This window comes from Aedes albopictus, chromosome 2 (genome assembly GCF_035046485.1).
Source record: "Aedes albopictus strain Foshan chromosome 2, AalbF5, whole genome shotgun sequence".
Taxonomy (NCBI): domain Eukaryota; kingdom Metazoa; phylum Arthropoda; class Insecta; order Diptera; family Culicidae; genus Aedes; species Aedes albopictus.
In genome coordinates, this window is record NC_085137.1 from 410117108 (window position 1) to 410130868 (window position 13761).

The 13761-nt window shown below is 42.2% G+C and overlaps 1 protein-coding gene across 2 annotated transcripts; it reads right to left on the bottom strand.

The window, feature by feature from the left end:
- Positions 1–243: 243 nt before the first annotated feature.
- On the bottom strand, positions 244–13376 carry LOC109417982 (peptidyl-alpha-hydroxyglycine alpha-amidating lyase 2). Of its 2 annotated transcripts, none has more exons than XM_062853433.1 (5): positions 13113–13376; positions 12451–12745; positions 1848–2020; positions 1291–1791; positions 244–1229 (listed from the first exon to the last, which is right to left on the bottom strand). In XM_062853433.1, the coding sequence occupies exons 2-5, from the start codon at positions 12688–12690 to the stop codon at positions 935–937; spliced, it is 1209 nt and encodes a 402-aa protein (XP_062709417.1). In that variant the 5' UTR covers positions 12691–12745; positions 13113–13376; the 3' UTR covers positions 244–934. The 2 variants fall into 2 exon arrangements, with proteins under 2 accessions (XP_062709417.1, XP_019547678.1); XM_019692133.3 differs by having other exon boundaries at positions 12451–12785; positions 13113–13373.
- Positions 13377–13761: the final 385 nt, after the last annotated feature.

Below are 13761 nucleotides of genomic sequence, written 5' to 3' on the forward strand. Positions count from 1 at the left end.
CGCACGCTACGGCTCTGTTCGTATGCTCAACATACGTTTCCGGCACCGTCTCAAATTTACGAGCTATAATCACCGACGAACCGACGTGACAGTGAAAATCTAGCCCAACTTTGATCTGCAGAACTTCGCTTGAAGTGTTCGCCGCAAATATACTTATGATGTGGCTTTTAATTGGCTGTTAGAATGAGATCATTAAGCTATGAACTGCAACGGATTGTGAATTTGTATAAAATAAAACGCCCATTTTATAGTTTCTACGTATAAATGTTTTACTTTACATTGCTGGTTATCAGTTTAGCAGCATTCTACGACATGAGTTTTTTTTTGTGATATTTTGTTCATGTTTTCCTGCTTGAAGAGAATACAATCGATAAGATAAACTGGCAACATCCACTAAATATGTATCATATATACCGCAACATGTCTAACACTCATAAATTCTCTAACGTTGCATATTAAACGTTGCTTAATGCAATACGGGGGTGTGCCTGTCTCTGAGGACGACCCACCAACTGAGTGCACAATAGATATATAAATCATTCGGTTTCATAAACCGAACCTAGGGTGAATAAATTGCTAATGATAAAAAAGCCGAAACTGAGATGAGATAAAGATGACCCCCAAAACGTTGTGCAATAAATAACTCAAAAGCTCAATAACACGTCTGGAATCTGTTCATGAAGTTACAGTTCATAGTTGTTCCATTATGGCTGTTGGTGTTACCATTCTGCTACCTATCCGCGCATCGTTTCATTTATAGTTCTGGACTTTGTTGGTTGTTTATAGGTTGGTTGATTATTACGTACCAATTGCGTAGACAGTTCATACGAATATAAGATATACTCATTTGTGTTGGCTTTCGCCTTTGTGTTCAAGTTAATTCTACAAACAGTTGCGTTCGGTTCACACACGTTGTCAATAACGCCCGCCCACCCTAAACCAGTTCGAACTTCCACACCTTGTTTGGCCCGATTTCGGTGACGTACATGGCCGACCCATTCGGGCAGAATGCGATCGAGTGCGGATTTTCGAACTTGCCCCAGTGATCGATGATGGTCTCCGATCGGGGATCGATGGTGAAGCCTCGCACCGGAATCATATCGGCCGTGGGACCATTGACGGCGTACACTAGATCACCGTAGGCCGCCACGTCGTACACGTGTCCGAGGTCCGGTTCCTGGATGGTGGCCGCCTGGGTTCCCTCGCCGAATGACGACTTCAGACCGGCTCTGCAATAGAAGTTATATTGTAGAGTTAAGTTAGAATATACAAAGTACAATTTGTACTTACTTCGGACAAACCACTCGCATGTTCTCACGATCGGCTATACAGATCAGGTCCAAATGCTCCAGTAGCGTCAGTCCGTGCGGAACCTGCAACGATAGAAACTCCGGCGGCTGTGGAATGGTCCGGATCAGGCGGCCAGCTGCGTTGAACTTCAAGATTCGACTGTTGCAGTACCCATCGGCGATGAACACCTCACCGGTTGTGGCCACGGCCGTAGCCGTTGGCTTACACAGGTGGCTTCTGGAAGAACCTGGCTCAAAGCGACGTCCGATCGTGATGCTGGGATAGTCATGGTTCGGCATGAACTTGAACGCCTGGTGCAGTGCCACATCCGTGAGCCACATGTTCCCATTGCGGTCGATTGTCATCCCGTGTGGCATGTAGAAGATTCCACCGCCACTTTCGTCGATCACCTCGCCGGTCTTGGCACTCAGCGTCAGGATCGTGCTGTCTTCAATCGGACCCTCCATGATCTGCTGGAAGTGGTTGGTCTCGTTGAAGCTCCTGCAAACAGTTAAGAAGTTTAACACATAGCTTTTTATGAAAGTCGTCGGACATACTCAGCACTCCAAACGCGACGTCCCCGATGGAAGATGACGGGATTGCCCTCGCGGTTGATCGACACGGCCGTGACTTGGCCGAACTCGTGGCTCACCATCGGCCAGTTTTCGACCACACGGGGTTTCGGTGGGCTGTCCAGGTGGGAGGTGTCGACTGGCTTCATCGGTTGTGACTGTGGGAAATAGAGAGAATGTTCCTTTAACCCATAAACACCCGGGACGATTTTCTTTTGATAGAAATGCAATATCTTTTTTTTTTGTTTTAAACCATTTTATGGATTATTTTTTAAAGTTAAGGGTGATTGTGCTAAGAAATGCATGGTATCTCCTCTCTTAGCACCCGTGTCTTTTTTAGATTTTCTATTAATTCTATATGTTTTTGCTCAAATTGCATCGTTTTGCCAATCAACAATAGTTTCGACTGATTCTTGACACTACCCATCAGAGTCCGTTGAAGTTTTCATCTCAGAGCTATTCTAAGACCTCTAAACTGCCGTGAATCGGAAGTCAGTCCCATATGCAAAAAGTAGGCATTGAGAAAATGGACTCTGAAGTTTTCAAATTCGATTTCTATGTGAAACTTCAAAAAATCGCCATGAACTGAAAACTTCTGCGATCATCATGAAACTTTCACACATTGCTTCAAACGTGAAAACGTAACAGTGAAAAATATAAAACTGGCTAAAACAATGTTAGTTTTTGTATTGGAGGGTACACTAGTTCGTAATGGGACTGACTTGCGATTACATTTCATTATGGGACAATTTGACTTGGTGTTGTTTTTCAATTTTACTGAACAAACTATATATTTTTATCCACGCAGCTGAAAGATCATCCGAAAAAAGATCGAAAACGGCTATTAACTCAATTTTGCCCAAAATGCAGATGGGACTGACTTGCGATTCACGGCAGCAAAGTACTCCGAAGTTTGTGTCACAAATCCAACATTCTAATCCAATTTTCATACACGACGAATGATCACAGAACACAGTCTACGGTACTCAAAAAACCTCAAAGCACCCCTAGAAAATTCATGGTGCATGAATTGGGTGATCTAGGTCATCCAAACTACTCTGGAATTCATTTCCTCGAGATCTACTGGATCTACCACCACCTGAATTCACTCTGTTTAAAAAATTTAGTCACGTTGATGTCCATTAGACCTCGCAATGCTACGAGCAACTCGATATTGTGGTAGTTTGACGTTCCGTGAAATGAAGTTTGGGTTACGATATCTACATACTGTATCATGCTTAAATTATAAAAAAAAATCGTGGAATGTAGTCTATACTGCTGATGGAGCCTTAGTGCACAACTATAATGCTTTTGGTACATTCGTGGAATATTCCAGGCTTTCCAAACTATTCTGGAATTAGGACCTTCAAGGTCTACAGGCACTACTGTTGTTTCTATTCACTCTATCGGCATAACTCTTTCACGATTGTGTCTGTTGCATCTCATAATATTACGAGTATCTCTATGTGTTGCTAGAGGGGTGTCCACTGGCATATAAATGGATCCCGAAGAACTTTGAAGTTAGGGTTGCAATATCTGTATATATTTGGATATTTTTATTGTAGCGAATGTTCGCGGAATATAATCTACGCTACTAGAGCCTCAGAGTACAATTTCGATAACTTAGCAACATTAATTTGGTTATCTAGTTCATCCAAACTATTGTGGAAACAGATGAAGCGAGTCATGAGGTGGAAGCCGATCAACGAGCGGATTTGTGTATTGAGGGTTCGAGGCAAATTCTTCAATTACAGCCTGATCAATGCCTATGCGCCGACCAACGACAAAACCGATGACGTGAAGGATGCGTTTTACGAATGCCTTGACATGACCCAAAACGTGTGACGTTAAGATTGTCATCGGTGACGCCAACGCGCAGGTCGGTAGAGAGGACTTTTTCCGTCCTATCATCGGTACGGAGAGCCTTCACTCCGTCACAAACGACAACGGCCTGAGATTAGTTTACTTTGCTGTTGCCAGGGGGATGGCCATTAGTAGCATCTTTTGCACGCAAGAATATCCACAAACACACCTGGAGACACCCAAATGGCGATGGGCCGTCACGAATGAACTTTATAGTTTAAAGTGACGTTAACCCATTTCCGCCCAGCGTCCTATTTATAGGACAGATGCCCCGAACGCCCAGCGTCCTATAAATATGACAGTCCTTTGAATGTGAATATCTCCAGAATTAAGCAAAATTTTAGAATACTTTCTTCAGAGAAGATGTTCTCCACACCCATACCTTGCTTATAGTGGACAATATAGTTTGTGACTGGTTCACTAGGTGGCGTAAACGATGCTGCAAAGATTACATATTGTCATGATCTATGAGCTTCATTTCCAAGGCGAAAAAAAAAATTATTTCCCTGGAATCTTGACAATGGTTAATTTTAATTTATTTAATTTAATTTAATTTATAGTTCATTTCTTCGGCAGAATTGTTAACCAATACCTCCAAAAGTCGATGTATGTATGATTGTATGCTTATATGCTTGTATGTTTATATGTTTCTATGTTTGTCTATTTGTATGTTAATATGTATGTACGTATGTGTATATGGATGCCGGAACATAGGCATAACTCTGGAATGCGTCAAGAAATTTCAATCAAATTTGGCATACACATTCCTTAGGATGTGGAGAGGGTAGTAGGGGTATTGGAATTCAAGATGGCGGCTCAGGTTCCAAGATGGCGGTCAAAACTCTAGAATATATGCTTTTTAACGGCAATGCTGTTTCGGATACTATGCAATATGGGTATCTATCGATCGGGCTTCATAAGTAGAACTCAAAAATGAATACTCGACGCCATTTTGAAATCTAAGATGGCGGACCATATCCAAGATGGTGGCCATGGAATGGTAGTTTGAGCTATGATATCATGCAATATGGGTATCTATCGATCGGGCTTGATGTGTAGAAGTCAAAAATCGATATTTGACGCCATTTTGAAATCCAAGATGGCGGACCATATCTAAGATTGCGGCCTTAGCTAAGTTTAAGCTATGAGACCATGCAATATGGGTATCTATCGATCGGGCTTTATGAGAACAAGGGTAGAGGGTCATGGTAGATGGTAGGGTAATCGATGGAGCAGACGGTCGGGTAGAGGGTTTGGGTGAAGAATAGAGTAGAGGGGGTGGAGTAGAAGGTTATGGTAGAGGATAGGGTAGACGGTAGGGAAGAGGGTAGGATAGAGAGTAGGGTTGAGGATAGGAAAAAGGTTAGGGAAGAGAGTAGGGTAGACGGTACGATTACGTACCGTAGGATAAGGCAGTGGTTATGGTAGAGGATAGGGTTGAAGGTTATGATAGAGCGTAGGATAGAGGATTGGAATAGCGGGCAAAGAAGACAGTAAGGTAAAGGCTAGAGAGTAGAGTGAATAATTGAGATAAGATTAGATGAGCTGAGGTTTTTTCGAGATATCCACAGGAATTCTTTCCTGGATTTCTTCAGGCATTCCTTTCGAGAATCTTCCCAGGTTTTTTTTTTCCCGGGACTCCTTCAGATATTGCTTACGAGATTGCTGTACTGATTGCTCCGGAGTTCTCTTCAGGTATTTTTGCAGGGGTTGCTTTGGAAAATCCTGAAAGGATTCTTTTAGTTATTCTTTTCTGCATTCCTTCAGGGATTTGTGCTGGAATTCCTTCAAAGATTCCTTTAGACTATTCTAGATCATAGAGACATCTTCTATGGTTCTTGCAGGAATACCTGCTCAGCTTCTGGCCGGCATTCCTGTCATGATCTCTCTAAGGATTCCATCGGGTATTCTTTACGGGATTCCTTCAGTAATAACTTTAGGGATTTATGCCAGAATTGCTTTAGAAAATCCCGAAAAGATTTATTCAGAAATTTTAACCACCGTTCTTTTATGGATTTCTGATGGAATTAATTAACAGATTCATTTTAGTATACTTTCAAACTGATCTGTTGCAACATGTTCAGAGAACCATAATGGAATTCATTCTACGAGCCGGAATCCTCGCTCGGGATTTATACAGCAATACCTCCCGGGATTTCTTCTGTGATTATTTCATTCCTACCAAGCTTTCAGCAGTGATTCTCTCAGAATTCTACCAGGTTTGCCTCTCTGATTTTTTTTAGTAAATCTCCCGAGATTCCATCAGGGATTTCTACCTGGAATGTTCTCCCCCCCCCTCCCCCAGGGTTATGTTTTTCAGAATTTCGTACGTAATTCTAAATTAATTGGATGTGTTAATCATAGTTAACTGATATTTAACTGTTTTATTGATGTTTCTCGGTGAGCCAATGAAAACTACTGATTTAACGTTATGACGTTTCGGTTAACTGTTTCTCTTCAGTCACCCTCAGATAATTTCGATCACCGCAGCAACTTTCACCTCCTTTACTGCTGCTTGATCACGTACCTTCGAGAAGGCGGTACTAGACACTAAAGACGACCTTATAGTTGAGATAAAAATACGTCAGGAGACAAATTAAAAGAAACAGTACTTAACACGATTTTCTTTTTAAAACGTGCAAAATTTCTGAAAAGTTTACGTATGGTGATTACGTAAAGAGAATTTGTGGGGTACTAAAGGAAAAACTCAATTACTTTATTAGAAATCATTATTTGTGTAAAATCTATTTTCTACGGTATTTTAACGTTTGGTTATGCTACACATAGTAAGTACTCTTTATTTGATTTGTTAAAAAAAAATTGAGAAATGTTGAACACTGCAGTTGAAACTTCATTAAATTACAAGGATCATGCATTGCATACTTTTAGGCGTTTATCGGGTTATTTTTTCACGCCAATTTAAAAGTTCTTTTTCCATTCTTTTTGACTGGTTATCATCTCTCTCACTTGTTGAGAGCTGTATTGTATCTATACGGATCAGAATATAACGATAGCGTAGAAGTTGTGTTGAAATAGAACACGAGAAAATTATCAGATATTGAGAACCTACAATGAAGATTTTTTTTGGAACTACACCATAGACTTCCATTTTTTTCGTCAAATCATGCTTATTTTATTGAAACTTGACCTTTAATAACAAATTTATTTAAAGAATTAAATTGTGAGACACCTTGGGCGTTAACGGGTTAATAAAAATGGCCAAATGGCGAAGTACTTTTAGGGGACTCAGATCACCACCTCGTACTTAGTAAGATTCGAGCTCGGTGTCGGACTCTAAGAACCGGCGATCGATGCTTTTCAATATCCAGCGTTTTTCAGCAGACGGTATGGTAGCTGACTATCACCAGAACCTGGACAAGCGGATAAGTGAAACCAACGAGAGCGATAATATGCGACTGCCTATCCACGGAGCGATGAGTTCGGCAGCGCGGGAGGGGATAGGCACTGCTCAAAGACGACCTAGGTTCGATGAGGAGTGTTAGATGGTAACGGATGAGAAGAATGTCGCCAGAAGCCGGATGCTGGTATCTGGGACCCGGCAGAGCAGGGAGCGATATAGGGAAGCGAGAGCAGCCGAAAAATGAATCCACCGCAGAAGGAAAAAAACACCATGAGGAAAATGTGATTGCTCAGGCGCAAGAAAGTATGGAGCAGAATGATATGCGGAGGTTGCTGACAGACAAAACAATGGTGGCTGCCAGGTGGAGAGAGCACTTCGAGGAGTAGTTGAACGGTGGGAATCGAAGAGCGACAGACGGAATTCGAATCGACGACGACGGACAATCTGTGGAACCTCCAACGCTAGACGAAGTCAAGAAAGCCATTAGAAGGCTGAAGAACAATAAGGCTTCTGGGAAGGACGAACACCCGATCAAACTTCTCATGCACGGTAGTGAGCAGCTGTATCAACTCTTACACCGTATTATATTGAATATATGGGAAGAGGAAGAACTACCTACTAGTTGGTTGGATGGTCTCATTTGCCCTCTATACAAAAAAGGGCATCGACTGGAGTGCGCGAATTACAGAGGAATAATACTTTTCAATTCAGCGTACAATTTTTTTTCCGGAATTCTGTTTAACAGGCTGAGACCGATTGAGAAGTCCTTCTTCGGCGAATATCAGGCGGGTTTTCGTGAGGGCCGGTCAATGACGGATCAGATGTTCACCCTGCGACAGATTCTCGATAAATTTCGGTTGTACAACTTGCAGATCTATCATCTGTTTTTTTTTTTATTTGAAGGCGGCGTACGATTCAATGAAAAGAAACGAGTTATGGCAGACTATGATCGAGCATGATTTTCCGGCGAAGCTGATTAGACTGATTCGAGCGACGCTTGACGGTTAGAAATCAAGTGTACGTGCCTCTGGAGCCGACTTACTGATACCTGAAGGGTACAGGTTGCGGATGAAATTTCGTCTTCGTTCGTAACCTTAGACGGGCTGAAGCAGGGCGATGTTCTTTCGAACTTACTGTTCAACATCGCGCTGGAAGGAGCGATAAAGGAGAGCTGGTGTGCAAAGGAGCGGAACCATTGTCGCGAGGCCGCATATGCTCCTGGGCTTCGCGGATGATATCATCGGGATCGACTGTCGGGCCGTGGAAGAGACGTTCATACCTTTTAAAAGGGAGGATGTGAGGATTGGACTAACGATCAACACCACGAAGACCAAGTACAATTTAGTACATGATTGCTGGTGGTCAAAGTCGGTCCGGCCGTGGTGGTAGTGGTGACGAAGTGGTGCTAGGTGGTGAAAAGTTTGACGTTGTGGACGAATTTGTTTATCTTGGTACTCTAGTAACGTGCGATAATGATGTTACCCGCGAGGTGAAAAGACAGATTGCAGCTGCGAATCAGGCCTTTTTCGGTCTGCGAAACCAGCTGAAGTCCCGTAGGCTGCAAACGAAGACAAAACTCGCGTTATACAATACTCTGATACTTCCGGTCGCTATGACGGCTATACGGCCATGAATCGTGGACGTTGAGATCGGAGATCCTTTGGAGTCTTTGAACGTAAAGTGCTACTGGAGTCTTTGAACGTAAAGTAATACTCGGCGGAAAACTGGAGGTCGGCATCTGGCGGCGTCGCATGAACCACGAATTGTACCAAGTATATAAAGAGATGAATATAGTGAAGCGAATAAAACACGGCAGGCTGCGGTGTGCTGGGCACGTAGCTCGTATGCCGGAGGAACGACAAGCTAAGACCATATACAGCAGATAACCAGGAAGGGGCCGTCGGCTTCGTGGTAGGCCGTGCACACGTTGTTTTTTGCAGTTGAGGAGGACCTAAGGGCTCCAAACGTTCAGGGTGACTGGAAGTGATTGGTCCAGGACCGAGACGCGAGACCAGTGAAGGCGAATGCTTCATTCGGCGTAGACTCACCGCTACGGGCTGTAGCCCATCAAGTATCAAGTAAGTAATAGATTTGCTCCCTTGAGTATAGGTCATCGGATCTACAAGTGTAATCGAAATCCTCTGAAATGCAACCAAAAACTATGTAACACACCTGAGACCCTCAGATACTCCACCAAAAGCACCTGTAACGCCTCCGGAATTCCTTAAAAAAATGCTTTGAAACTTCCTGAAATGTCTACAAAAACCCCTGGAAACCTCCTCGGACCCCTTGTAACACACCTGAGACCCTAGAAAACCCTCGGAAATGTCTCTGGGCTGTAAAACAGTGAGTTGATAAGGAGAGTGTCCAACATTGTTCTGGTCCTCACAATACGTTCCTTTCTCATGCTTCCACGGCTCAAGCAATGACAAATACCACTAGCTAAGAGTTGCGTGCTTAGCTGGTAGTGCAGCCTGGTATCAGCTAGATTGAGAAGGTACGTCCCGAGCGTTTGTTCACCAAGGAGGTGTGGCTCAACAGCGTCTGTTCTGGCACCCTGTGGCAGTGTATGAAATGCTCCTCCACCGGGAGCTATATCTAACCTTAGTAGCAAACATATTTTCCATGAGTCAGTAAGTAGCTCTTATATGACCAAATTTAATCATATGAAGGTTACAAATTCTTGTGTATAACAAGTGTGCTACCCGGGAAGGTGGCAGCCCCACCACGGTGGATAGCAGACCTTAGGCCAACAACCTACTGTTCCCGAAACCCAAAAACTGTTGCACACACCAAAAAAATGCCAATTTTAAGAATGACTTAAATAAAGAACAGAAGAAATCTGCCATGCCATAGACTAAATAAGGATTTAATTTTGAATCACTTTTGTTGCGATTGTGACAACGCACACAATTAAATGAATATTGTGTCATTATAAACAGAATGTGCTTATTTCAAAGCATTGGCACGCAACATTTTTTGTTATGTGAATGCAGAAACCGAAAATGAAAGGAAAACGCCCCTGTAACGCCTAAGAAAAACATCCTCTTGGACTCCATGTAACACACCTGACACCCTACAAATCTCCCGAAAATACCCCTGTAACGCCTCCGAACCCCCTAAAAGTTTTCTGAAACTTTCTGAAATGCCTCCAAAAACCACCTAAAACCCCATTCGGACCTCATGTAACACACATGAGACCAGGGATGCCAGATGATTTTTTGAAAAATCTGTATCACTTTTTCCAAAAATCTGTATCCCATACAAAATTTAGAAGAAAAATCTGTATCCCACACAAAAAATAACTAGCCTTATACCTCAAAAATCTGTATTTCATATAAAACGCAATCTGTACTGATGCTCATAAATCTGTATAATACAGATAAATGCCATATTATGGCATCCCTGCATGAGACTCTCCGAAACCCCCGAAAACGCCCCTGTTAATCCTCCGGAACCCCCTACCCAAGCAGCACCTGCAACATCATCCAAAATGTGGTTTTCTATGCTTTGGTCTAAAAAAGTTGTAATAAAAGCGCACGCAACTTCCATCTTGTCAGTTGATTTGCATTTTAACTCCGAATATCGTTAAGTTGCAGCTTTGTTTCATAGGAATTACAAATAACATCGTATTTAACATCGATTTATGGAGGCGGAGCTTACATATTCCTCACAAGTGGCAATACAGTCAGCTTGCATTAAATGTGCTATGTAACACACATGAAACATCTTACTCTGGTTTGTTTGTTCAGATTAGGTTCCAAATGTGTTGCGGAAAACTTGCGCGTCTTTTCATTTTGACAGCTTTCTAACTTGTGGCAAAGGCGGTACAATGAAGTAACGCGTAACTTCAGTGGCTTTTATGGTGCATTGAGCAGCAAATCTTTCACAGAGCTTCTGGTGTAGTATGTAAGGTGAGTGGTTAATACTCCTGGTGTCCATGGTTCGAGTTCTCTGAAGGTTCTTTCAAATAACCATGCAACCTAATGCAAATTTTGCATAACAATGATGTTGGAAATAAAAACTTAACACTCGGTTATTATTAAAAAAGGTGTACAATAACATATGTTATTGTATAGGACCTATATAGGACCAACTTTGTTCAAAATAAATAATAACAAGATTCGCTAGAGCCGAAAATCTGCATCAATGGAAATGGGTTTTTATTGGTGTTTTACGAAAATTGCTTCAGTTACACAATAAAGAACATTTTGCTTAATATTATATTTTTCCTACATTTGAGAATAGCTATAGAAAGTTATGCAAAAAACTGATAATGATTTTATTGAAAAATAAAAAAGATATCGCACAAGCAAGTTGTCCGTTTTATAAATTGAACAGTCCTTAAATGCAACTCAACTGACAAGATGGAAGTTGCGTGCGCTTTTATTGCAACTTTTTTAGACCAAAGCATAGAAAACCACATTTTGGATTATGTTGCAGGTGCTGCTTGGGTATTTTTTCATTTTTTTATCATTCCCACTAGTTTAAGTTGCATAACGATTTAAAATTTGCGCTTTTTGCGTTTCAAAGAAGAAGCAATTGTGTTCTGTTGTCCTCAATTTGAACAGTGAATGAATTGCACTGATGTTGCTGGTACTGGCTTTGAATCAAGTCGTGTTGCTTGGGTAAATGTCCTCTAAAAATTTCTAAAATGCCTCTGAAAAACCCTTAAACCCTCTTCCCCTGAAGCACCTTCGACCCTTCGAAATCCTGAACCAAGCTCCTGAAACTACCTCAAGACCGTCTCTAGTATGAACCTCCTCAGTTTTATGTAAAGCACACTACCTATGATCGCATAACTGTTCTATATGAATATGAAACCCAGCAAATATGGGGCTGATATGCGATAATACCCAAGCAACACACATGTTGTATAAAAGTTCCGACAGCGCAAGGTTTGGTTGTATTGAAGTTCATTTTACGTAATTTCAACAAAATGTTAGAATTACGTCAAATAAACTTCTATACAACCAAAACTTGCGCTGTCGTAACTTTATTATAACATGTGTGTTGCTTGGGTAGGCAGCACAGGGATTGCAGAACTGTTCAAGAACGCTATAAAATTAATGTTGCTACTTGGGATTGGTAGTCTGCTAAGACGGTTTTCTAAGAACAAAAACAGCCATGCGTCTCCATGAGCTTGTCAAATTTGTGAATATGCTATCGAAAAAATAATAAGGATGAACATCAGAGAAACTTCAAGGATATCGAGTGAAAAGGATTTGAATTCCTATACATATGGTTGCACCACTATTGAGAAATGACAGTACAATTTCCCAATACTGGCAGATGCCGGAAATTGTTTCACAGCCAAAATATCCAACCCTTCCCTCTATACATACGTTAACCAAATTAACTCACCCCTTCGTTCGGCACCTCGTTCAGTGCATCCTCGTAGGCCCGCTCCATGATCATCTCCCGCATCCGCTGGAAAAAGTTGCTATTGAGCAGCTCGGCCTCGCGAGGTAATATTCTTGGCACCAATCCATGGGACATGGCTCGAACCGAACCAACTGCCCCACAGAGCAGCACAAACAGCAGAATCAAACCACAACCACCAGCTGCCACCGCACCATCATCCCGTCGTCGTAGGCTGCCCATCGCGAGGCTGCCTGCTTCAACACTTTTCGCTGCTTACTTCCGCCTCTCGTTGTTGCTGGGGGGAGAATTTTCACTCCTATGTTGCTGGTAGCACTCTGTTCGCGTGGCACATCGTTAGGAAGTGGAGGGGGGACAGAAACAAATTCCGATATTAATGAATTTATGTCTCTTCATGATTTACAGCATGTAGATATGCAGCGTGATTAGATGAGTTTAGGGGAAAACTTCAATCCGCACATTTTCCTGAATCGCCACAATGGCGATAAGAGCTGCAAGCACTCGAGCAACGCATAAATCGATATTCCACGACGACAGCGAAATTCGTCTCATACTCGCGTTTGGAACATATGTTTCGGATCGAAATTTCCCCCCATTTGAATACACTTGCCACAAAACGGAACAGAATCACCCCTAGAACTTACGGAGATCCAACGATGGAAAGCAAAAATCAATCCAAACGGGACACCACCAAGACGACGATGCCCATGGTTTCACAAAGCCTAGATTGCGCGATGATCCTGGGCGCGCGCTCTCTTATGTCTCGAAACACGGAGGAGACACGTCTACTCTTGGCCACTTTCGCTTCGGATCTGATGGGGATTGCGGGATTTTCGGGAGTGGAGCCTCTGTGTTACGCTCCCAAAATATACACTGGCGCTGAGTAGGGGTGAGTTATTGGAAAAGCCCCTACTGAAGAATAACGCAAGTGTCTATAAAGTACACTCGCAACGAGTACTTACACATCAACTGTGCTAATTAGATGGGCTTGAAGTTAGAACTGCGGTTGAAGTAAGCAATTGTTTGTTCAGCTGATGAGTTGTTGTAAAAAACTCAATTTATTACGGTATTTACTCACCTGTATCATTAGTCATTTGTAGCTTTTGAGCACTAAAGGTTTGCCATTAAATTGCACAACACAGCATCTTACTGTAAGTTTAATTAGACTAATTTGACAATGTCAGGAAGATTTGTGTCAAAGTTGCACAAGACGTGAAGCGATATAAATAGAAGTGACTATAGCAAACCGATCTTTTCCGTGATATTTGTGATCTGTTTGAACCAAACTAAGAG

What these genes read in the sequence shown, in the direction of transcription:
- LOC109417982 (XM_062853433.1), bottom strand. Translation starts at nt 12,690, where the DNA reads ATGGGCAGCCTACGACGACGGGATGATGGTGCGGTGGCAGCTGGTGGT. An exon ending in ACGAGGTGCCGAACGAAGGG is followed by an intron (nt 2,021 to 12,450) that starts GTGAGTTAATTT and finishes TATTTCCCACAG; the next exon opens with TCACAACCGATGAAGCCAGT. An exon ending in ATGCGAGTGGTTTGTCCGAA is followed by an intron (nt 1,230 to 1,290) that starts GTAAGTACAAAT and finishes CTTCTATTGCAG; the next exon opens with AGCCGGTCTGAAGTCGTCAT.